The following is a 25,444-nucleotide window of genomic DNA, read 5'->3' as shown; positions in this document are numbered from 1 at the left end:
CTAAAGAGAACTGAAAAACTAGCTGTACCTAGTGATGACAAGTTTGATTGGGAAACGTGAGTCTGTAGGATTATTTCTGGTTAGGAATTTGGCTAGGAAGTGAACTTTTTGCTGCCTGAACTGCTGTGCTCTTCCAGCACCACTAATCCAGAATCTGGTTCCCAGCATCTGCAGTCATTGTTTTTACCATGCACCTGCACCCTGCCTGTATTCCTGATGAAGGGCTTTTGCCTGAAACGTCGATTTTCCTGCTCCTCGTATGCTGCCAGACCTGCTGTGCTTTTCCAGCACCACTCTAATCTATACTCTGGTTTCCAGCATCTACAGTCCTTATTTTTACCCATAAAGGTGAATATCCCTATCAAGTAGACGGAAGAAAATCTTTAAATTAATAGGACAACAAAATAACCTAAAAAGGCTTAGCCATATAAAAGGAGTAATCACTACTCATAACTGCTATGATTGTGAGCAGACACCGCAAAGCATGGCTGTCGTTGGGAAATTGATGGCCAAACACATAGTTTACACTGAGGTTGCAGCACTGGAAATTAATTATGGTAACAAAAGTCACTATTTAAAAGCTAACGCAGACATGGTATAACAGAAGAGATAGAAGACTTCTGAGGTTACAACCAAAGAAAGCATAAATTCTGGGCAGAGAAATGTTAATTGCCTACTCATACAAAGATGTTTATGTGATAGAATCACATTGGAAAAGATATTACAATGCTATCTTAAAAACAATTGGTGATCCAAACATCTCAAGATTAACAGAACCTATTTATGTGAACAAAGGTCTCCTGAACTTTAAGTTTGACACAAAAGCAAGTGCCACTGAATTATCAGAATGAATACATGACAGAGGAACCTGAAGTTACAATTTACAGAGATAAAACCATCGGTTCGGATTGCATAACTCAGTATTAAAAGAAACCTAAAGGCAACTCTGCAAGATAAATAGAGTGAAAGTTAAAGCTAGCATTCATTAGAGAGAGAGAGAGAGACAATTGTGGTGGTTTAACCTGAGGGTCACCATGCCTCAGATGAGGGAGAGGTTGAGAAAGTAGGACCTTTATGATCACCTCAGCTGGTACAGGAATTGAACTTGTACTGTCTAGTCCAGAGGCAGTCCAAAGAATATTCACTATGCTGATTCCAGGTATGGAGGTACGGTCTCTTTTGAGGAGAAATTGAATAGGTTGGACATGTACTCATTGGAGTTGAAAAGAATGAGAGATGAGCTTATTGAAAGATACAATAATCTTAGCAGCCCTGACAGGTTAGATGTAGAATAGTTATTCTCAGGTAGATATATTAGGTTACTTACGGTGTGGAAACAGGCCCTTCGGCCCAACAAGTCCACACCGACGCGTAACCCACCCAGACCCATTCCCCTACATTTACCCCTTCACCCAACATTACGGGCAATTTAGCATGGCCAATTCACCTAACCTGCACATTTTTGGATTGTGAGAGGAAACCGGAGCACCCGGAGGAAATCCACGCAGACACATGGAGAATGTGCAAACTCCACAGAGAGAGTCGCCTGAGGTGGGAATTGAACCTGGGTCTCTGACACTGTGAGGCAGCAGTACTAACCACTGTGCCACCATGCTGCCCATTTTTGAATTGAACCCACGACCTTGGCGTTATTAGCACCACTCTCTAACCAGCTGAGCTAACTGACCTTCTGGGAAAGTCTAGGGCTAGATGGCATAGTTTCAAAGTTTAGATCAGAGTGGTGTTGGAAAAGCACAGCAGGTCAGGCAGCATCCTCGGATGCTGCCTGACCTGCTGTGCTTTTCCAGCACCACTCTGGTCTAAACTCTGGTTTCCAGCATCTGCAGTCCTCACTTTTGCCTGGCATAGTCTCAGAGTAAGAGGTTGCTTGTTTAAGACAGAGATGAGGAGAACTTTCTCCTCCCAAGACAGCAGTGAATTTGTGGAACTATTTACAATACAGGGCCGTTGAGGCTGGTTCATTAAGTATTTTGAAGGCTGAGATAGTCAAACTTTTAATCAGTAAGAGAATCAATGGTTAGGGGGAAAATAAAGGAAACTGGAGTTGAGGTTTGTCAGATCAGCCATGAACTTACTAAATGGTGAAGCAGACTTGATAGGCTGAATGGTCTACTTCTGCGACTATGGCTTATATTTTCAAAATGAACATTGCCATTTTTCATTTTTCAAAGTGCTATAACTAATGCCAGTGACAGAATAATACTTAGTAATCATCAATTCTCCAGTACCACAACTGAAGATGGGAAAATATCTGCTGCACCAGAACAACCAGCATGAAGAGAAAATAAACATCTGCAACATAATTATCATGTTTAAAGCAAAGTGTTTGCAATAATTCAATATAGACCAATCAGCAGTTTGAGAATAAGGATTCATTTGTGCAAAATGTAGATAAACTGCAGAGAAGCCAGCTTAACACCCAATGATTTAGGACACAATCAAAAGAAAATAAATACTGGGTTCAGAAATCTAGGTACTCCACTAAGCAGTCACTTCCATGATAAAATTTCATGAAATTAAAGATATCCTAGGTGGGGCAAATTCCTGATTCAACAGGAAAAATATTTTTTAAATTTTCTATTCACTTAAGGGATATTGGCATGTCTGGTTGGGCCAGCATTTATTGCTCTTGAAAAGCTGGTGGTGAGCATTGTTCTTGAACAGTCCATGTTCATCAGCAAAACACGTTCAGGAGAGCAAGGGTCCATTAGATTAAGTAATGGACTGGGCAGTTGGTAAGCAGGAATGAGATGCTCCACAAGATACATCCAAGAGACAAAAAGTTCTCCAGAAGAGAGATTATTTACAGACCATACCAAGGTCAAAAACAAAATTAGCAATCCCTCAAGTCAAAGTCATAACAGTCTCCCAGGATTTGAAACTTCCAGACTGCCTGAATTTGTGAAGTCAGAGACCAGGTGGGAGATGGCATCATGGTATATGTAATACATACATGAATGTACAGTGTTAACTCTGGAAAAAAAGCATGGGAAGAGATGTTATACAAGATAATGGTTCTGAAAAAGTTACTGTTGGACTCTTCATTAAGCTTCACCCAATCTGATGATGCCGTATATTCTTAGATGGCTAAAGGGAGAAAACAGTTTTGGATCTCAGATGCTGGAGAGACAGAGTCAACAAGTGTGGTACTGGAAAAGCATAGCAGGTCAGGCAGCATCCTAGGAGCAGGGGAATCAACGTTTCAGGCATAAGCCCTTAATCATGGATGTGGAGGGGGAATGGAGCTGAGAGGTAAATAGAGGGGTGAGGGTGGGGCTGGGGGAAGGTAGATGAGAAAGCAATAGGCAGATGCAAGTGGAGGGTAATTGTGATAGGTCAGTGGGGAGGGTGGAGAGGATAGGTGGGAAGGAAGATGGATAGGTAGGACAGGCCAAGAGGGCTGTGCCAAGTTGGAGTGCTGGATCTGGGATGAGATGGGGGAAGGGGAGCTTTGGAAGCTAGTGTAATCAATGTTGATGCCATGTGGTTGTATGGTCCCGAGGCAGAAGATGAGGCATTCTTCCTCTTGTTGACAGTTGGCTCAAAGAGTACTGATGTGTTTCTCTATATCAGCTAATTCAACATAGTCTTTCAATAGTCAGTAACAATGTGTATCTAATTGCCATTAAACAATAAACTGCATTTTCTTAAGAATCATTAGTGGTTGTTCCTCTGCTCCAGATCAAATAGGCTCTTTGACCCAGGCCTAAAAAGGTCATTTCCTTATCGATATTCTTCCTCTATTCCTCAATTCATAGAGTCATAGAGATGTACAGCATGGAAACAGACCCTTCGGTCTAACCCATCCATGCCGACCAGATATCTCAACCCAATCTGGTCCCACCTGCCAGTACCCGGCCCATAACCCTCCAAACCCTTCCTATTCATATACCCATCCAAATGCCTCTTAAATGTTGCAATTGTACCAGCCTCCACCACTTCCTCTGGCAGCTCATTCCATGCCCATACCGCCCTTTGTGTGAAAACGTTGCCCCTTAGATCTCTTTTATATCTTTCCACTCTCACCTAAACCTATGCCCTCTAGTTCTGGACTCCCCGACCCCAGGGAAAAGACTTTGCCTATCTACCCTATCCATGCCCCTCATAATTTTGTAAACCTCTATGAGGTCACCCCTCAGCCTCCAATACAGCAATCAATAAAAATGTTAGTGTACAGTTCAAATTTAGTATTCAAGACCTTCCAAGGCCTGCTTAGTTGGCATCACATCCACAAGTATTCACTCCCTCCACCAGTGACTCTCAGGAGCAACAGTGTGTACCATCTACAAGATGCACTGCAGAAATTCAACATGGCACCTTAGATATCACCTTCCAACTCCACAAACAATTCCATCAAAAAGACAAGAGCAGCAGGTACATGGGAAGACCAACACCTGCTGCTTTCCCTCATAGCGACTCACTATCCTGACTTGGTAATATGTCACTGTTCCTTCAGTGTTTCTGGGTCACAATCCTGGAATTCCCTCCCAAATGGCATTGTGAGTCTACTTACAGCACATGAACTGCAACAATTCAAGAAGACAGGTTCACTCCTGTCATTTACTTTGGTGTGTTGGGAATCTGGCCTTAGCATATATAATCATAGAATCAATGAAGTGTTAAGGCACAGAAGGAGGCCATTTGGTCCATCATGTCTGCAGGGAGCTGTCCTAATCCGCATCATGACTTTTTCGCATTCGCTTACCTTTTTCCCATTTCTTTCCATATTCCAACTTAAAATTATTACCCAAGCTCCTATTAAATGACTCCGCTGAACCTGCATCCACCACTTTTCTAGTCAGTGCATTCCAGGCTAAGCCACTTACTGCGTGAAAAAAGTTTTACTCAGACCACATTAAATTATTATAATGCCTCTTAGCCTTCTTCTTCCCAAGGAAAGCAATCCTGACCTCTCTGATCTGTCCTCATGGTTAAAGTTTCTCATCCATTCTTATAAATCTCTCTGGATTCTTGCCAATGCATTCAAATGTTATGCAGATGTAAACAGATCATAGAACATATAACAATACAGCACAGAACAAGCCCTTAAGCCCTCGATGTTGCGCCGACCTGTGAACTAATCTAAGCCCATCCCCCTACGCTATCTCATCATCATCCATATGCTTATCCAAGGACTGGTTAAATGCCCCTAATGTGGCTAAGTTAACTACATTGGCAGGCAGGGCATTCCATGCTCTCACCACTCTGAGTAAAGAACCTGCCTCTGACTTAAATCTGTCAGCCCTCAATTTGCAGCTATGCCCCCTCATACAAGGCGACGTCGTCATCCTTGGAAAAAGACTCTCACTATCCACCCTATCTAATCCTCTTATCACCTTGTATGTCTCTATTAAATCCCCTCTTAGCCTTCTTCTCTCTAATAAGAACAGATCCAAGTCCCTCAGTCTTTCCTCAAAAGACCTTCTCTCAAGACCAGGCAACATCCTGGTAAATATCCTCTGCACCTTTTCTAATGCTTCCACATCCTTCCTGTAATGGGATGACCAGAACTCTACACAATATTCCAAATGAGGCCACACGAGCATTTTGTACAGTTGCAGCATGACATCACAGCTCCGAAACTCAATCCCTCTATCAATGAAACCTAACACACCGTATGCCTTCTTAACAGCCCTATCCTGGGTGGCAACTTTCAGGGATCTATGTACATGGACACCAAGATCCATCTGCACATCCACACTACCAAGAATCTTTCTATTGACCCAGTATTCTGCTTTCCTGTTATTCTTCCCAAAGTGAATCACTTCACATTTATCTGCATTGAACTCCATTTGCCACGTCTCAGCCCAATTCTACAGTTTATTTAAGTCCCCCTGTAACCTGCAACGTTCTTTCACACTGTCCACCACTCCACTGACTTTAGTGTCATCTGCAAATGTGCTAACCCATCCACCTATACCTGCATCCAAGTCATTTATAAAAATGGCAAACAGCAGTGGTCCCAAAACAGATCCTTGTGGCACACCACTAGTAACTGGACTCCAAGCTGAATATTTTCCATCAACCACCACTCGCTGCCTTCTTACAGAAAGCAAGTTTCTAATCTAAACTGCTAAATCACCCTCAATCCCATGCCTCCACATTTTCTCTAAAAGCCTAACATATGGAACCTTATCAAAGGCTTTACTGAAGTCCATGTACGCCACGTCAACTGCCCTACCCTCATCCACATGCTTGGTCACCTTCTCAAAAAACTCAATGAGGTTTATGAGACATGACCTGCTCTTGATGAAACCATGTTGACTATCTCCAATCAAATTGCTGCTTGCTAGATGATTATAAATCCTATCTCTTATAATCCTTTCCAAAACTTTCCCACAACAGATGTAAGGCTCACTGGTCTATAATTACCTGGGTCATCTCTACTGCCCTTCTTGAACAAGGGCATAAGATTTGCAATCCTCCATTCCTCTGGTACTAAACCTGTAGACAATGACGACTCAAAGATCAAGGCCAAAGCTCCACCATCTCCTCTCTAGTTTCCCAGAGAATCCTCGGATAAATCCCATCTGGCCCAGGGGACTTATCTACTTTCACACCTTCTAGAATTGATAACACCTCTTCCTTATTAACCTCAACCCTTTCTAGTCTAATAGTCCGAATCTCAGTCTTCTCCTCTACAATTTTCTCATTTTCCTGAGTGAAAACAGATGAGGAATATTCACTTAGCACCTCTCCGATCTCCACAGGTTCCATACACAACTTCCCACTTCTGTCTTTGACTGGTCCTATTCCTACCCTAGTCATCCTTTCATTCCTCACATACCTATAGAAAGCTTTAGGTTCTCCTTTATTTTACTTGCTAAAGACTGCTCATGTACCCTCCTTGCTCTTCTTAATTCTCTTTAAATCCTTCCTAGCAAATCTGTAACTCTCCGTCGCCTCATCTGAACCATCTTGCCTCAATGTCACATCAGCCTCCCTCTTCTGCTTTACAAGCGATACAATTTCCTTAGTAAGCCACAGTTCCCTTACCTTACCTTATCACCCTTACCTTACTTCCTCCCTGCGTGACAGAGACATACCTATCAAGGACACGCAATATCTGTTCCTTAAACCAGCTCCACATTTCAATTGTCCCCATCTCATGCATTTTGCGACCCCATTCTATGCCTCCTAAGTCTTGCCTAATTGCATTATAATTGCCCTTGCCCCATCTATAAATCTTGTCCTATGGCATGTACCCATCCCTTTCCATCACTAAACTAAACGTAACCGAATTATGGTCACTGTCTCCAAGGTGCTCACCTACCACTAAATCAGACACCTGGCCTGGTTTATTACCAAGTACCAGATCCAGTGTGGCCTCCTCTTTTGTCGACCTTTTGACATATCGTGTCAGGAAACCCTCCTGCCCACATTGGACAAAAACTGATCCATCCAAATGTACTAGAATTATAGTATTTCTAGTCAATATTGGGGAAGTTAAAGACCCCATAATGACCACCCTGTTCCTTTCACTCCTACCCAGAATAGTCTTGCCAATCTTCTCCCCCACATCCCTGGAACTTTGTGGAGGCCTATAAACAATTCCCAGTAGTGTGACCTCTCTTCCTGTTTCTAACTTAAGTCCATACCACCTTAGTAGACAAGTCCTCATCAAAAGTTCTTTCAGCCACCATTATACTGTCCTTGACTAACAAGGCCACACTTCCCCTCTTTTATCACCTACCCTGATCTTAATGAAAGATCTAAACCCTTGATCCTGGAACATCCATTCGTAACCCTGCTCTATCCATAAGATCCCAGAGTTTTAATGAATTTATTTTTAAAAACTTACCAACAATTCCTCTCCAGACACTCCTCTGTTGTTGAAAATAACAGATCTAAAAGGAAGCCAAAAAAATATTTATGTGCATGTTCCACCAATATTTAATTTCAAAGTCTAAAAAATGAGAATATTTCCCTAGGCATGACATATATAGAGATAAGTTTCATTAATGGAAGGGAAGATAGCTCGGAAGGCCATTGATGTCCCATTGAAGTGTTGGCAGAAGGTTTTGAAGGATCTTTTCAACAGAGTGTGTGTTTTCTCACGAACTCTTAAAAACTGAACAGTTTATGCTTGCTGACATCGGTGGAGCTTAATTAGTAGGTTTGACTTTATGTTACCTCAGAAAATTGTTAAAAAGCTAATAAGCTTAACTTTCAACTTTGATAGGGGATCAAGACCATAAGGTTATAAAGTGTAAGAGCAGAAGTAGACCATTCAGCTATCAGATCTGGAATACCATTCAGTGAGATTATGGTTGATCTGATAATCCTCAATTCCACTTCTTCTTCCCCATGACCCTTGATTCTCTTCATGATTAAAAGTTTCTCCTCAGCTTTGAAAATACTTAACAGTCAGACCCCTTCAGTCTTCTGTGATAAAGAATTCCACAGATTCACCACCTCCTGAGAGAAGAAATTCCTCATTACTTTCCTAAATGGACAATCCTTTACTCTAAGCTACCCCTTATCCTTCTAGTCCTAAACTTTTCCAACAGGGAAAACAACCTTTTTGCATCTACCCTGTAATTTCCCCTAAAACTCTAGTTTGTACCTAAGCTCCAATGACTATAGGCCAACCTACTCTGCCTCTCCTCACAAGACAATCCCTATTATACCCAGGATCAACCCAGTGAAATTCCTTCTTTGGACTACCTTCAAAACTAATATTTCTTTCCTTAGATAAAGGAACAACTGTTCACAATATTCCAATTATGGTCTAATTAGCACCTTGTATAGTTTAGTAAGGCATCCTTATTTTTATATTCTATTCCCTTTGAAATAAGATCAACATTCCATTTACCTTCCTTATTAGCTGCTGAACTTAGAACATAGAACATAGAACAAAGAACATTACAGAGCAGTAAAAGCTCTTCGGCCTCAATGTTGCGCCAACCTGTGGAAACAATCTGAAGCCCATCTATCCTACACTATTTCATTTTCATCCATATGTCTATCCAATGATCGTTGAAATGCCCTTAAACTTGGTGAGTCTACTTCTGTTGCAGACAGTGCATTCCTTACCCCTACTACTCTGAGTAAAGAAACTACCTCTGATATCTGTCCTATATCTATCACCCCTCAATTTAAAGCTATGGCCTCTCATGCTAGTCATCACCACCTGAGGAAAAAGGCTCTCACTATCCACTCTATCTAACCCTTTGATTATCTTGCATGTCTCAATTAAGCTACCTCTCAATCTTCTTCTCTCTAATGAAAACAGCCTCAAGTTCCTCAGCCCTTCCTCATAAGACCTACCCTCCATACCAGGCAACTTCCCAGTAATTCTCCTCTGAATGCCCTCCAAAGCTTCCACATCCTTCCAATATTGTGATAACCAGAACTGTACGCAATACTCCATGAGTAGCCACACCAGAGTTTTGTACAGCTGCAGCATGACCTCGTAGCTCCAAAACACAATCCGTCCACCAATAAAAGCTAACACATCATATGCCTTCTTCACCACCCTATCAACCTGGGTGGCAACTTTCAGGGATCTATGTACATAGACACTGAGATCTCTCTGCTCATCTACACTACCAAGAATCTTACCAATAGCCCATTACTCTTTATTCCTGTTGCATCTTCCAAAGTGAATCACCTCACACTTTTCCGCATTAAACTCCATTTGCCACTTCTCAGCCCAGCTCTGCAGCTTATCTATGTCCCTCTGTAACCTGCAACATCCTTCAGTACTATCCACAACTCCATTGACTTTAGTGTTATCCGCAAGTTTAGTAACCCATCCTTCTACTCACTTATCTAGGTCATTTATAAAAATGACAAACAGCAGTGGCCCCAAAACAGATCCTTGCAGTACACCACTAGTAACTGAACTCCAGGATGAACATTTCCCATTAACCCTCTGTCTTCTTTCAGCTAGCCAACTTCTGAACTTGTGTGTTAGTTTTTCATAATTTATTCATGTTGACCCTCTGTGCTGTAGAATTTCTCCATTTACATAATATTCAATTCCTCTCTTCATCCTGTCAAAATGCATAACCTCACATTTTCCCGGTTATAGTCTATCTATCAAGACTTTTTCCCACTTGGTTAACCTGCCCATATTCATTCTGCAGCCTCTTTATTTTATTCTCATCATTTGCCTCACTGTTTTTGTGTTATTAGCAAACTTGGCTATAGTACATACACTTTCCTCATTCAAGTTATTAATATAAATTGTACATAATGGTAATAATGTTTTCAACGAAAGAGGTGTTTCACAGAAAGTTGGTCTGCATCAACACTAAACATTCACCAGTTTTGAAAGTTTTTTTTTGATGTTACACTAAAAGGAAACAAATTTCAAGTGATCTCAACTTACTTTTAATAAATGTTTTGATTTGCAGAGATTTTCTATTTTTACAACGGAGTATAGGGGGATTAAAATTCACAATAAGCTCTGAAATCCCTTCAATGCAGATAGAGGCATATTGGCCCATTGAGTCTGCACCTTCTGCACATTGTCCCCATAACCCACATTTACCATGACTCATTCACCTAGTCTGCACATTCCAGGGCAATTTAGCATGGCCAATCCAGCTAAACTGCACAACTTTGTAGGAGGAAACCAGAGCACCCGGACACAATACAACAGACACAAGGAAAACAGGCAAACCCCACACAGAGTTGCCTAAGACTAATCAAGCATTGGTCCATGGTGCTGTGAGGCAGCAGTGTTAATCACGGTGTCACCATTCAGCCCTATGAATTGCTATCAATGATAAAACCCAAATAAATTCAAGTTTAGGATTCTCACAGAATGGTGGTGGAAAACATTTTTAGATGCATTCCAAACTGATGGATAAATTCTCTGCCATGTCAGAGCAAAATCCATTTCTGTCCATTTTTCCATCATAGACAAATTTCCTTTTATAAAATGTACACTTTGTACTACAGCTATAGAAACTGTTAAAGAACCCTACCAGGGATAGGTCAGTTACTGTCTAACATTCGAAAGTAGTCATTTCACAGCCATTAGATACTCAATTTGCAAATTCAGGAAGCCTAGCCTGTAACAACCAGCTGCTGGAGCATGACACAGACACAGAAAACAATTAGAAATAGTAATTCTAGCTGACAGTGATTTTCCTATTTTGTGGACACTGAGGCAAACTGCAACATGTTTATTATTGGTTCACGGTTAATTCATGAAACTAGGGAGCACTGTTGAAAGATTCACTTCACCTTTTTAGTGCAGAGAGTGAGATGGATTTCTTTTCCCTCAGAGGTTTGTGCAACATTGGAACTCTTTATCTCAGAAGGCAGTGGAGGTGGGAACGTTAATATTTTTAAAGTTGGACCTAAATAGATTCTTGTTGGGCAATGGAATGAACATTTATCAGGGTAGTTGAGAAAATGAAACAAACAGATCATCTGTGAACTAATTGAATGTTGGAGCAGGCTCAAGGGACCAAATGGCCTTATTCTGTTCCTAATTTATTTGCAAGAGTTTGAAAATGGGATCTGGGGTCTTATATGTTTGACATTTTAACGACAGATTGGATAACTAAGCAGGACAACCATTTTGATGGTTTTGCTGCAAGCTAGTGCTAAGATAACTAATTGGTATAAGTACTTGATGCAGCATAAACCCCTTCTGGGATTGTTTTGTTAATTTTATTTATTTGCTTCATGCCCTTGAGAGAAAAAGGCATCAGATGCAGCAAAAGACATCGGTGCTGTGCTGATCATGCAAAAGTAACTGCACCTGACTAAAAACACTTCTCAGCAAATGTAAAATCTAGAATATGACACATTCAGTTATGTATGGTCAGTTATAAGATACGATACACATCTTCAAAGGTAAGGCTATGCAACATGGCTGTGAATCAACTTCTTAAGTTAGATTTGTTAAAATAATTGCTTGGTAGTACAGAACTTGAATATTGTTGAAACATGAGACATACAATGGAGCTTTTCATTTTAATTCATCAAAACAGATGCAAAAAACCAACTTCCAAATGAGCATCAAATCATACTGCATGAGAAAAAGGTGCTTATTGGTTAACAAATTTATTCTAATTAGTTGATGTGTCACAGAGAATGGACCAGAGAAGTATTCTCCCCCGCACATTTGTTTAATTCAACCCAAGTGTTATGCTGCACATGTTCCTTTTTACAGCAGAGGACAAGTCTGTATGTCTGAATATGTAGTCTTTTCTTGTTAGTTTATGGGATGTGGGCATTGCTGATTTGACCAGCATTTATTGCCAATCCCTATTTTCCTGTGGAAAGTAGTGGTGAGCTGGATTTTTGATTTGCTGCAGTCTTTGACCTCCATGGGCAGTCACAGTGCTAATAGGAAGAGAGTTTGAGGATTTTGACCCAAAGACCCATCAATGATAAAGTTCCAAGTCAGTGCTGTACGGCTTGGAGGAAAACATGTTGGGTAGATGTGGGATTGGAGGTAGGAAGGCCACAATCTTTTACAGCAGTTCTCGCCTTTCCCAAAAACAGACCTTTTATTGTGTGGCTATAAAATAATCACCCATAAATTGATGATAAGAATTGCAACCAAACATAAAGAAAAATCATGTGAGTTATAAAAGGGGCCACTGGTTCTCTTTAAAGCATTTTACATTATTTCACAAAGTCAAAAATTAAGTGTGACATGTTTGCTTGAAGTTGCAATTCTCCTAGAAAGAGTATAGTGTCCATAACAATGTGAAATTATAGCAAACAATGAAGTATTTTCTATATTTCACTGAGAATCTAGGCCAGAGTTTTGCTCGTGAAATGGATATCTCATCAGGAAATGTCCCAGCTTGGTATACCCACCTTGGAAAATGATTGTTCTGAATGGCACAATATACACTCTGGGGAAATGGGGCAGGTGGAGCGCAGGTGATCACCGGATGGCATCACCAGATGCATACCTATTATTGTCTTTTGGTTCCCGCATCTCTGCAGAATTAGTTTAAAGTCTCCCCAACAGTATTATTATAATATCCTTCAAAGAACTCAGACTCTATTCTGGTGCAGCATGTCTGACTTATACACGTATCACCTTGCCAGAGCCACACCCTGTGTCCTAAGAATTGAAAGCCTTCCCTCCTGCACATCTTTATAACTACATATTCTTCTATCTTATCCTGTTATTTCTTCACTCACTTGTGCGGGGAAATGAGTTGGGAGGTCATGGTGCAGCTATACAGAAATTAGGCCCCTTTTCAAATACTGTGTGCAATTCTGGGAAAGATGTTGTGAAACTTGAAAGGGTTCAGAAAAGATTTATAAAGATGTTGCCAGGATTGGAGAGCTTGAGCTATAGGGAGAGGCCGAATAGGCTGGGACTGTTTTCCCTGGAGTGTTGGAGGCTGAGGGGTAATCATATAGAGGTTTATAAAATCATGGTGGGCATGGATGGGGAGAATAGTCAAGATCTTTTCTGCAGAGCAGGGAAGTCCAAAATTAGAGGGTGTAGGTTTAAGATGAGAGTGGAAAGATTTAGAATGGACCTCAGAGACAACTTTTACATGCAGAGGGTAGTGCATGTATGGAATGTGCTGCCAGAGGAAGTGGTGGAGGCTGCTACAATTACATAATTTAAAAGGCATCTGGATGGATATATGAGTAGGAAGGGTTTAAAGGGATATGGGTGAAATGTTGGCAAATGGGGCCAGATTAATTTAAAGATATCTGGTTGGCATGGACGAGTTGAACAGAAGGGTCTCTTTCCATACTGTACAGCTTCATGATTCTATGACTTCAGTCAAAATTCAAATGACACCAGGTTATAGTCCAACAGGCTTTCTATGACTATGCAGATCAGAGTTGGCTATAGTGAGTGCTAAGATGTTAAAAGGCCTACATTTGTTCTCTGGAACTTCATCCCAATTGTTTATTATTAATTGGGCCCTCTAGTCCTCACACCTCCCACATTATTGCATTGTATCTTCCCTTTGTGCCTTATCCATGCTGGCTCATGCCTCCCCCATGGCCCAAAGTAGCTTCAGTGGTAACTTAATACCAATGCCTGCCAACATGCCACTCACCAACCTTTTGCCCTTACCATGACCAGCTTCAGGAACCATGTTGAAATGAAATACAGTTTTAAAAAATCTATTACAGCTTCTCTAAATAAACATTCTGATTAATTAAATCCCATTCAAAGTTTTAAAAGCTTCTCAAATTTTAATCACATAAGAAGATACAGACTTGTACTCATAAAATCACATCAATGACAGGTAACTAATCCATTAATAACCTCTTTGACTGTCAATCAAATTGATAATTTGCAGCTCTCTGCTGGGATAATTGTATGTTGTAGAAAGCAGAATTATTAACAATGATATGATGATAGCCCTGAGGTCAGGTCAACAAATGTAGCTGCAGCCAGGGATTTAAGTAATGTTACAGCTTGAGTTATTTTAACTTTTATTGGCAATGGTAGACTTCTTGCAAATTTTTAAAGTACTGGGAATTTAAATAATTTCACAGTTTGACCTTTTTAAACTCTCAGTGACAGAGGCAGGTATTTTCAACTTTTAAATGTTTGGATATTTTAATAGCCTGGCAGATCGGCAGTTCTGTATACCTTATCCGTCCTTTTACTTCTTCTCCATAAAATCATGACTCCCACTTTGTAAGATAAGGTCCTTGCTGTGATGGACTTTCTTCGAATTCAGAACTGAGTTCAAATGGCTTTGCTGAATCTGGGTTTCTTTCAAGTAAGAGCCATACCAGCTCCTTCCCTCTACCACCAAACATGTGATCTGTTGGGATTGGTGCGGGGGTGTGGGGGGGCTGGGAGGGAAAGGGGGCAAAGACTTCCAGATCTCTCTCCCATCTGCCATTTCAAAGGTCAGAGGCTCCATGACATGAAAGTCTGGCATGAAGTGGATGAGGTGCAACATTCAAAATTCCAGGTCAAATGCCTGATGATTTTTACATTGTCTTTGATGTGTGTAAATATGAACTGTTTACAGTAGCTATTGATATTCAGTGTTGAGATCTAATTTGGATTGAATTAGGCATAAGCCCTGTCTATCATACTTGTATTTAAATAAACATATAGACTTGCTATACCTTCTGTAAATATTAATAACATCAACTGAGTTAATACAATTTGGATTAACCTATTTGGCTGATCTAACAAAGATCACATTATTGCTGGACAGAATAACCTTCTGAGACTGGTGTATGACCTTAGCTGAAAGAAAGTAAATGGAGCTATACCCTGCATTAAACCATGCTTTACCTATTTTTGGAATGCCAAAAATGGAAATCAGTTCCATTCCCCAGCGCTAATATTTTTGTTTTGAGAGACACATAAAAGATTGTTGTTTGCTCTCCACTGAGTGGAAAATTATGCATGGACTGGAAACAAAAAAATACAAGACTCAAGAAGAGTTAACTGTTACCTGTATCCAAGTATTTCGCTCTGTTTAACCATGTGCAGTATATACGATTCCTTACTTGTTCCCGTAAGTCCAGGTAAGATAAGGATAATAGGTCTTGTAGCAGAGATAGGATACAATGCATTCTCATCACTATCATTCCAGTCCAAGGAAATATGTCCACCATCTGGCGTCTTAATAAGTTCACTGAAATGCAGAGACAATAAGCAAAATAAATATGTAGCAATTTTCAATACACTATTATACAGCAGTCTCATTTTCTTCTTTTCTTCAGAACCTCATTAACTGATATAATCATTGGGCCAGATTTTCTGAGGAGCGTTAACAATACTTTGTTGCCACTCTACTTTTTTTTATTAGTAGAAAGTGAGGACTGCAGTTGCTGGAGATTAGAGTTGAGAATGTGGTGCTGGAAAAGCACAGCAGGTCAGGCAGCATCCAGGGAGCAGGAGAATTAATGTTTCAGGTATAATCCCTTCATCAGAAATGAGGTTTGTGGGCCAGGGGGCTGAGAGATAAATGGGGGCGGGGGTGGGAGCTGGGGGGAAGGTAGATGAAGGTGATGGAGAAGGTGATAGGTCGGAGAGGAGGGTGGAGCGGACAGATGGGAAAGGTGATGGACAGGTCAGGAGGTTGGTGGCGAGTTGGAGGCTTGGGACTGGGATAATGTGGGGCGAGGGGAAACGAGGAAGCCGTTGAAATCCACATTGATCCCATTAAGTTGTAGGGTCCCAAAGTGCAATATGAAGCATTCTTCCGCCAGGTATTGGGTGGTTAGGGTTTGGCGATGAAAGAGACCCAGGACCTGCATGTCCTTGATGGAGTAGGAGGTGGGGGGGGGGGTTGAAGTGTTCAGCCACGGGGTGATGTAGTTGGTTGGTGCGGGTGTCACAGAGATGTTCTCTGATACGATCTGCAAGGAGGTGTCCTGTCTCCCCAATGTAGAGGAGATCACAACGGGTGCAACGGATACAGTAAACGACATTGGTGGAGAAACAGATAAATTTCTATCAGATATGGAAAGATCCTTTGGTGCCTTGGACGGAGGTGAGAGGAGTGGTATGGCTGCAGGTTTTGCATTCCTGTGGTGGTAGGGGAAGGTGCCAGGAGTGTGGTTTGGGCTGATGGAGGCGTGGAGGGATTGGTCTCTCTGGAATGCTGATAGGGGTGGAGAGAGAAATATATCTGTTGGTGGGGTCCGTTTGTAGGTGGTGGAAGTGGCGGAGGATGATGTGGAGGTTGGTCGGGTAAAAGGTGAGGACCAGAGGGGGGTCTGTCCTTGTTGTGTTGGGAAGGGTGGAATTCAAGGGCAGTGGCGCGTGAACTGGAGGAGATGTTCTGGGAGGGCATCATTGACCATGTAGGAAAGGAATTTGCAATCTTGGAAGAAGGAGGCCATCTGGAATTTTTTCTGGTAGAATTGGTCATCCTGGGAACAGATGCGGCAGTGGTGGAGGAATTGAGAATAAGGGATAGAGTTTTTACAGGAGGTTGGGTGGGAGGAGTTGTAGTCTAGGTAGCTGTGGTAGTTAGTGGTCTTGTAGTAGATGTCGTTGGTTAGTCGGTTGCTGGAGATGTAGGTGGAGAGGTCCAGGAAGAGGAGGGAGGTGTCCGCGATGGTCCAGGTGAATTTGAGGTTGGGGTGAAAGGTGTTGGTGAAGTTGATGAACTGTTCAACCTCCTTGTGGGAGCATGAGATAGCGCCGATACAGTCATCGATGTAGTGAAGGAACAGTTGGGGAATGGTGCCAATGTAGCTGCGGAAGATGGACTGTTCCACGTACCCATAAAAATTGGCAGGCATAGCTGCGGTCCATGCCGATGCCCAGGGCTACCCCTTTGACTTGGAGGAAGTGGGAGGATTGGAAGGAGTTGTTGTTAAGGGTGACAACCAGTTCAGCGAGGGTGTTAGTGGAACTGTACTGGTTGGGACAGGGTGAGAGGAAGAAACAGAAAGCTTGGAAGCCTTCGTCATGGTGGATGGCCTACCTACGTTTGGGACACCACCCACACCCTTCACCTCCTCCAAGATTTTCATTTCCCATGCCCCCAACGCACCATCTTCACCATGGACATCCAGTCCCTGTGCATATCCATCCACCATGACGAAGGCCACCAAGCCCTCCATTTCTGTTTCTCTCACACCGTCCCAACCAGTACCCTTCCATCGATGCCCTCATCAGCCTGGCTGAATTTCCCGCCTGAGCCCCAGCTATACCTACCTCTTCTTTGGATACATGGAATAGTAACATCCAGATGGCCTCCTTCTTTCAAGATTGCAATTTCCCTTCCCACGTGGTCAACGATGCCCTCCAGCGCATCTCCTCCACTTCGCGCGTCACCGCCGTTGAACCCCATCCCTCCGAATGCAACAAGGACAGAACCCCATGGTCCTCACCTTCCACCCCACGAAACTCTGTATACATTGCATTATCCTCTGCCACTTCCGCCACCTACAAACGGACCTCACCACTGGAGATATATTTCCCTCCCCACCCCTATCAGCATTCCAGAGAGACCATTCCCTCCTCAACTCCCTCGCCAGACCAATGCCCCTTCCCCCCTGCCCAAACCCCACTCCCGACACCTTCCCCTGCCACTGCAGGATGTGCAAAATCTGTGCCCACACCACTGCCCTCACCTTCATCCAAGACCCCAAAGGATCTTTTCACATCTGACAGAAATTCATCTGTATCTCCACCAATGTCATCTATGTGTCAATTGCACCCGAAGTGGTCTCCTCTACATCAGGGAGACAGGACGCCTCCGTGCAGATTATTTCAGAGAACATCCCTGGGACACCCACACCAACCAACCCAATTGCCCTGTGGCTGAACACTTTACATCCCCCACGCATTCCATCAAGGACATGCAGGTCCTGGGCCTCCTCCAACGCCAAGCCCTAACCACCCGATGCCTGGAGGAAGAACACCTCATATTCCGCTTTGAGACCCTGCAAACACACAGGATCAATGTAGATTTCAACAGTTTCCTCATTTTCCCTCACCCCACATTATCCCAGTCCCAAGCCTCCAACTCAGCACCGCTGTCCTGACCTATCCATCACCTTTCCCATCGATCCGCTCCACCCTCCTCTCCGACTATCACCTACTCCCTCACCTTCATCTACCTATTGCATTCTCAGCCACTTGCCCCCAGCCCCACCTCCCTCCCATTTATCTCTCAGCTCCCCCAGCCCACAAGCCTCATTCCTGATGATGCCCGAAACATTGGTTCTCCTGCTCTTTGGATGCTGTCTGAATTGCTGTACTTTTCCAGCACCACACTCTCGACTCCACACTTTCTTTAAGTTATGAAAGAGCTCTGCAATGCTGACAAAGGATTCCAATCAAACTCCTTCAGAAATACGGAGCTGTATTTTAAATCTGAAGGTTTCTCATTGTATAGGATAGCTAGGGAAGGCAAACATGTCCCCTTTCTCACATCAATTGATCACTGAATTCTGTGATTTATACACCTAGCTTAACTGACAGCCACTTTGCCCACCTCATTGAAAGGGTTACATCTAAGTTAAATGTGAAGTTAGGGTACTGAGAGGGTGGGTGTCAGATGGTAGAGTGTTAGGTGGGTAAAGTATGGCTAAAGATGTGCCAGGTGACTAGAGTGGGGCCAACAGTGTGGGAAGGGTTTGCTGCTGCATACTTTGAGGATGGGGGTTAGGGAAAATGTGTCAGATCGGGCGGTGAGGGAGTCTGTTGATGGACCAAAGGTTGTCCTTTGATGGTGGAGAAGGGTGTCAGATTCAACAGTGGTGGGAAGAGTGTCAAGTCTCAGGTGAAGAGGGGATGTTGAATCCTGGGAGGAGAAGGGATGGTCTGATGTTGAGTCCAGTGGTGGGAGAGGTCAGATACATCAAATTGAGGAGAATGTCAGGTCTGCTGATGGGGAACTTTTGGGTCCTGGGAGAAAGGGTTCTGTTGAGTTCTAGGTCGACAAAATTAAAAATCCCACAACACCAGGTTATAATCCAACAGGTTTATTTGAAAGTACAAGCTTTTGGAGCACTGCTCTGTCATCAGGTAGCTAGTGGGGCAGGATACATAGGACACAGAATTTATAAGTAAAGAATCAAAGTGGCATGGTGGCTCAGTGGTTTGTAGTGCTGTCTCATAGTACCAGGGTCAATTCCAGCCTCAGGTGACTGTCTGTGTGGAGTTTGCACATTCTCCCCATGTGTCTGTGGGTTTCCTCCCACAGTCCAAAGACTTGCAGGTCAGGTGAATTGGCTGTGATAAATTGCCCATAGTGTTAGGTGCATTAGTCAGAGGGAAATGGGTCTGGGTGAGTTCCTCTTTGGAAGGTCAGTGTAAACTGGTTGGGCTGAAGGGCCTGTTTCCACACTGTAGGGAACCTAATCTAATCATACAACTTATGTGATATATTAGACAAACTTAGATGGCTGTTAAAGCTTTAATCACTAAGATTGGGGATCCAGGTTTCGATCGATTAATATGCAAGTCTCACTATTTCTTTCAAGTCACTGGCCCAAGATAACTTAAGGTGTTATCAGTATGTGAAAAAAAAGGAGACATCTCAGTTCAGACAATGCATGAAAGGTGTAAGGTTAGACTCTGTCTGTATCCCAACCAAGAGTCAAACTGGTTTTATTTCCAAATTAGGAATTTATAAAATGTCATATTGACTGACAGCCTCCAGATTGTGTGCTTTTTGAACAAAATAGAGTGTATCTGCAAATACAAATTCACCCCATGGACTTATATATGTGTATGCCTATGAGAGAGAGAGAGAGAGAGTGTGACTGAGTATATGCCTGTGAGAGGGTGTGTGCGTGAGAGTGTGTGAGAGGGAGTTTCTGTATGAGAGAGCGTCTGTGTGAGTTGTGAGTGTGTTTGTGTGTGAGAGTGTGTGAATGTGTATGTGAGAGTGTGTAGTGTCGTGGGGTCACCTGTAGTGTGACATGAGCCCAAGATCTCAGTTAAGGCCATTATATTGGGTACCGAACTTGGCTATCAGCCTCCGTTTGGTGACTCTGCGTTGTGGTGTATCCTGAAGTTCACCTTGAGGACGTTCACCAAAGATCTGAGGCCAAATGTCCTTGACCGCTGAAGTGTTCCACCACTAGGAGGGAACATCCCTGTCTAGCAATTGTTGTGCACTGTCCATTCAACCAAACTCTACATGGTTTTGCCAATATACCATGCCTCAGGGCATCCTTGCCTGCAGCATGTGATAGATAATGTCGGCCAAGTCACGTGAGCACCTGCCCCAGACGTGGTAGGTGGCATCCCCATGTGTAATGTTAATATTTTTGACGATGTTCTGACATGTCTTGTAGTGGTTGCCATGATAGAGTTGTGGTCAATGTTGTTCTCAAGGCTGGATAGTTTGCTGCGAACAGTGTTCTGTTTAAGGTTTAGTTGTTGTTGAAAGGCTAGAAGTGGAGACATGGGATGATCTTGGCGAGCTGCTCATCCTCATCAATTTTCAGGCTGCCAATACTTCCTGGGAGCAGAGAAACTATGCCATGTTCTTTGTATCATGCAGATACTATGACAACAGATGCATGGACACTGCATGACAATTTCCAGACAGCTATGTTCCCTCCCAGTGGGGGAACACTTCAGCGGTCAAGGACATTTGGCCTTGCATCTTTGGGTGAGCATCCTCCAAGATAGACTTCAGGGTACGCAACAATGCAGAGTTGCCAAGCAGAGGATGATAGCTAAGTTCGGTACCCATGAGGGTGACCTCAACCACGATCTTGGGTTCATGTCACGCTACAGGTGACCCCACCACACCATACACTCACAATTACACATACACACACAAACACACTCACATGGGCCCTGAAACAAAATTGAGGCCTGTCAGTGTCGGGCCACACCCAACATGTTGCATTTGAGTGACACGCATCGAGTGGGTGTGGAGTTGGGTTAACTGTTTGCATGCCAAACAACCTTGTTAATGAGAAAAAAAATCACAAAAAAATCCTTCAGACTTTGGAGCTTTTCAGATTTCGGGATTTTGGATAAAGGTTGCCTACCTGTATTAATTGATCGAAACCTTCATCCCCATACTAAGTGATGAAGGACTTAACAGCCATCTAGGTTTGTCTATCACATCAGCTGCATGGCACTTTGATCTCTTACTTATAAATTCTGTGTCCTATGTATCCTGCTCCACTAGCTACTTGATGAAGAAGCAATGCTTCAAAAGCTTGTACTTTCAAATAAACCTATTGGATTATAACCTGGTGTTGTGTGATTTTTAACTTTGCCCACCCAAGTACAACACCAGCATGTCCACATCACAAGTTCTAGGAAGATAGGGTGTTTGTTGTGTCAGTTTGTAGGGGTTTCAAGAGGTCTAGGAGGGATGTAATGGTAGGGGGGTAGTTGTGGATGGTGGGTTGGTACGTTGGGTTGCCTGTTTATTAGTTATGAGGAATTAAACCAGGTTTTAATGCTGTAGTGTTTCCTGAGTAACTATTTACTTGACTATTTATTTATTTAGCTGGAATGGAACTCTCCAAATTCTCCGATTTTAAATGAATGTTTTGAGAGGTGAGTCTGCTACTTCAGAGATTCCTCAGAGCTTCATTGCATAAACCCCAGCCATAGTGCAGAAATAAATATTTGGCTGCAATATCCTGGGCTCGGCAAAACTGTAATCCATTATTTTGATTATTATTACTTTTTTGACTAAATAATTCAGTTGAATGCAACAACTTGCCTGCCAACAAATTCAAAGCTTTTGGATTTAGATTTAGCTCAGATTAGAATTTTCTGAAACTGTAGTTTGAAAAAAAAAGCCAATTTTATGCATTGTTTCAAGTCTCCATCAATTTAATGATTTTCTTAGCAATTGAATCAAGAAAGAAAATTTTTAAACAACTGAAATTATAGAATTTGTCAAATACTGGTTAAAATATAAGCTTTTACATAAGCTGAACATAAAAAAAGCAAAGTTTTAATGATTGAATCCAAGTTCTGTGTCTAAACATTTTGCTTGAAATGGAAATTTGCAAGATCAGAAATCACACCACACCAGGTTATAGTCCTGGTGACTATATTGAAATCCAAATTGTGTGTAATTGGCAAAGATAATTTTAAAGTAATTTTCTATGTGAAATAATATGGTTAATTTCTGAATATGCATTGGTACAGGACAATGTTAATGTACAATAAACAGAAAACAAGTGAAGCATACTTTCTGTATTTCACCCAAGGTTTGGCGGTGATGAATGGCCTGAGCAGTGTCTGGATTCTTGCTTCCCAGCACCAAAAGGTTGGATAATAAGTCTCTGTTACCACAGGACAATACCTCTGTAGAAACTGAGATAACGTTCCTGCCCCTGTGATAAGCTGTGGCTTCTGTAATAAATCAAGTTAGAGCATGTCAGCAATTTCATGACATTTACTGGATTTATAAGAAAAGTTAATAATCATTAGAATTCCATAACAATAGCAATAAAACGATTGCGTTTCGAGGTTCATTGGAACTAAGTTTACAGAATTTTCTGTTTTCTTTTATATTTTCATTGTTGTGTATATCACGATTTTTAATGTTGAAAAACCAATCTGTTTTACAAGTTTTACAAATAGATTCAGAGAAATGGGTTCTGTTGTTGAAGCTTTGAGGAACAATTTCTACAATCCTGACGAACAAATAGTGCTGAATTACATTGTGTGGGTTGTTGTATGGGTATACCAGCTCATTACACTCAAGAGTTTCATGTTATTAAAAAAGTAAAGTAAAAAAAATTGTCATTTCTGTCAAGTTTCATGAAGGATCTTCTCTCTGAGGTCTGACAAATTTTCTTATGCTATTGCTCTCAGCCCTCAGAATTACTTACCACACTCCATGAAGTCTCTCCTGCATGAAGCTAGCTAGAATCTACTACTCATCATAGGTGGAGGAAATGAGCTGAAAACGTGTTGCTGGAAAAGCACAGCAGGTCAGGCAGCATCCAAGGAGCAGGAGAATCGACGTTTCGGGCATGAGCCTTTCTTCAAGAAGGGCTCATGCCCGAAACGTCAATTCTCCTGCTCCTTGGATGCTGCCTGACCTGCTGTGCTTTTCCAGCAACACATTTTCAGCTCTGATTTCCAGCATCTGCCGTCCCCACTTTCTCCAATAGGTAGAGGAAATCTCTACCACCCAGATATCCTGGAATAGACCAGCATTCCTGGGGCTGGCAACAACTTGGAACTTCAGCCGCACCCCTGGCCTAGCGCTGGTGTCTGGTTGTCCAGATGCCCTTCACTGGCAGACAGAAACCTCCCTTACCTCTATTTAACCACCAGTCCACACAGCCCAGCTATCATTAGCTACATTGCATCTTCCCATCTGCCTAAGTCACTACTACTTTTCCTTAATACCCACTATAGACCAGTATCTTGTGATTGTTGAGGGTACTACCACAGACTCAGAAGCCTTCAAATAATTTAGAAGATTACCTTTTATGTACAAACACCAAACATGAACAGGAAGTAAACAAAGACAAGCTGCATTTCCCTTCCAGAATGGAATCAAAATGCTTGTATCTTCTGCAACAACTATTTTGCAGTCAATGAATAACCAGTGTACTCAGCTCCCATTTACACAAAGTGGGTGTGAATTAAATCCAGTGCATCTTGTAGCACTTGATGCAGCTGCAAATGTCTTTCATTAAGTGATGTTTCCCCTGTTCAAAATTCTCATTCTCCTCCTTGAAAGACTGTTCCTGCGCGTGCACTTTTTAAAATAATCAATCACATCCCCTTATTGTCTACTCAATTGCGCAAAGCAAAGCAAGTTAGGATAATGTGGCGCATCCTGTTTGGAGTATACTATGTGGCCCAAGAGACCATTCCAAGCAACAAAATCTCACCTTCAGCAGGCTCGTGTTTGCTTCACTGTATCTCTGGTTGAGGCATGGATAGCATTGTATCTTCTCGCCTCATTCAGGGGGTTGTGAAATGTCATGAGCCATGGCCACAGAGGAATGTCCTATCCCCTAGTAACAAGCCTTATTACGATCCTGGACCATCAAACGTAGCAGTTCTTCAGGATATAGGAGTCATGGCAGCTGCCAATGCAGTAGACACAAAAGTGGAGCCAGAAATCACAGATCATTTGCACATTGATGAAATAGACTCCCTTCTATGGAACTCCTCTGTATTGTGCTATGTCCCTCTCAGTGCAATGTGTGGGCATTTGATGGCACCCTGCATCTGTGGGGAGCCAACAGTGTTGACCAGATCTCCTGCCCAGACTGCAGCACTCAGTACCTCAAAGGGGAACAACATGAACAGATATGATCTTTCACAAATGGCATTGGTGTCTATCTTGAAGGATTTGTGGGTGGACAACTGAGAGTTTTCACAAGAATGCCCAATGGCTCCCTGGAAGGAGTCAGTTGCATATATGTTCAATATAGCTGTCACCTTCATGGCCATCAGGATAGCCACCCACTCCTTTAGGTCACAGGTACTGATTCATCAGCTGGCACTGTTCAGTCAGGGTGACTGGGGTCTATCTAGCCTGTGCCAACATTGCACCTTGATCATATGGAGGAAATAGCACTGAAGACAGAAGACCCTGACTCTCCTGGGATTCTGATGCAGCATGAGACACCCTACAACTTCTGGAAGCTCTGGGTTCTGTGCCAGTTTGCTGCTGCTCCTGGGCCTCTCACATATCTGTTCCAAATCCATTCCCTTATCTCTTTTTTGCAAGTTAGCCTATGCAACTATTATACCTCCTTTTGGTCTGGAAACATCAGTGATGATTGCAGTGGATCTGAGCTGGGATCATAAGCAACAGAACAGGTTCTTATTTATGAGAAAAGTCAGTGCTGGTATACTCTACAAATGATGACCGAACCTACTTTTCCATACAATGACACATGAAGCATTCTGACAAGGAGACCCATGTACTGAATTATTATGGCACTTGAGAGATACAAAATTATGTGGAAGGGATGGTCTACTATTCATGTGGCAAATATATAGCAGTGCAGTGTAAATGCTCCATGTGCACTGTATCTTCTCTTTTCAGCTCCACATCAAGCAAAAAGATAATCA

General features: G+C 42.4%; 1 protein-coding gene across 2 annotated transcripts in view; it reads right to left on the bottom strand.

Moving 5' to 3' along the window:
* The window catches only part of abhd3 (abhydrolase domain containing 3, phospholipase), a 101,611-nt gene that overhangs the window by 38,637 nt on the left and 37,530 nt on the right, over positions 1–25,444 (bottom strand). For both annotated transcript variants that reach the window (XM_072570398.1, XM_072570399.1), the window contains exons 2-4: positions 22,587–22,750; positions 15,399–15,581; positions 7,823–7,868 (exon numbers count right to left, since the gene is read on the bottom strand). In XM_072570398.1, coding sequence (XP_072426499.1) covers positions 7,823–7,868; positions 15,399–15,581; positions 22,587–22,750 — 393 coding nt within the window. The remainder of the gene's footprint in view (positions 1–7,822; positions 7,869–15,398; positions 15,582–22,586; positions 22,751–25,444) is intronic.

This window comes from Chiloscyllium punctatum, chromosome 5, assembly GCF_047496795.1.
Source record: "Chiloscyllium punctatum isolate Juve2018m chromosome 5, sChiPun1.3, whole genome shotgun sequence".
Classification (NCBI taxonomy): domain Eukaryota; kingdom Metazoa; phylum Chordata; class Chondrichthyes; order Orectolobiformes; family Hemiscylliidae; genus Chiloscyllium; species Chiloscyllium punctatum.
Note: the sequence above shows the minus strand (reverse complement) of the source record. Positions and strands in the feature narration are given on the sequence as shown.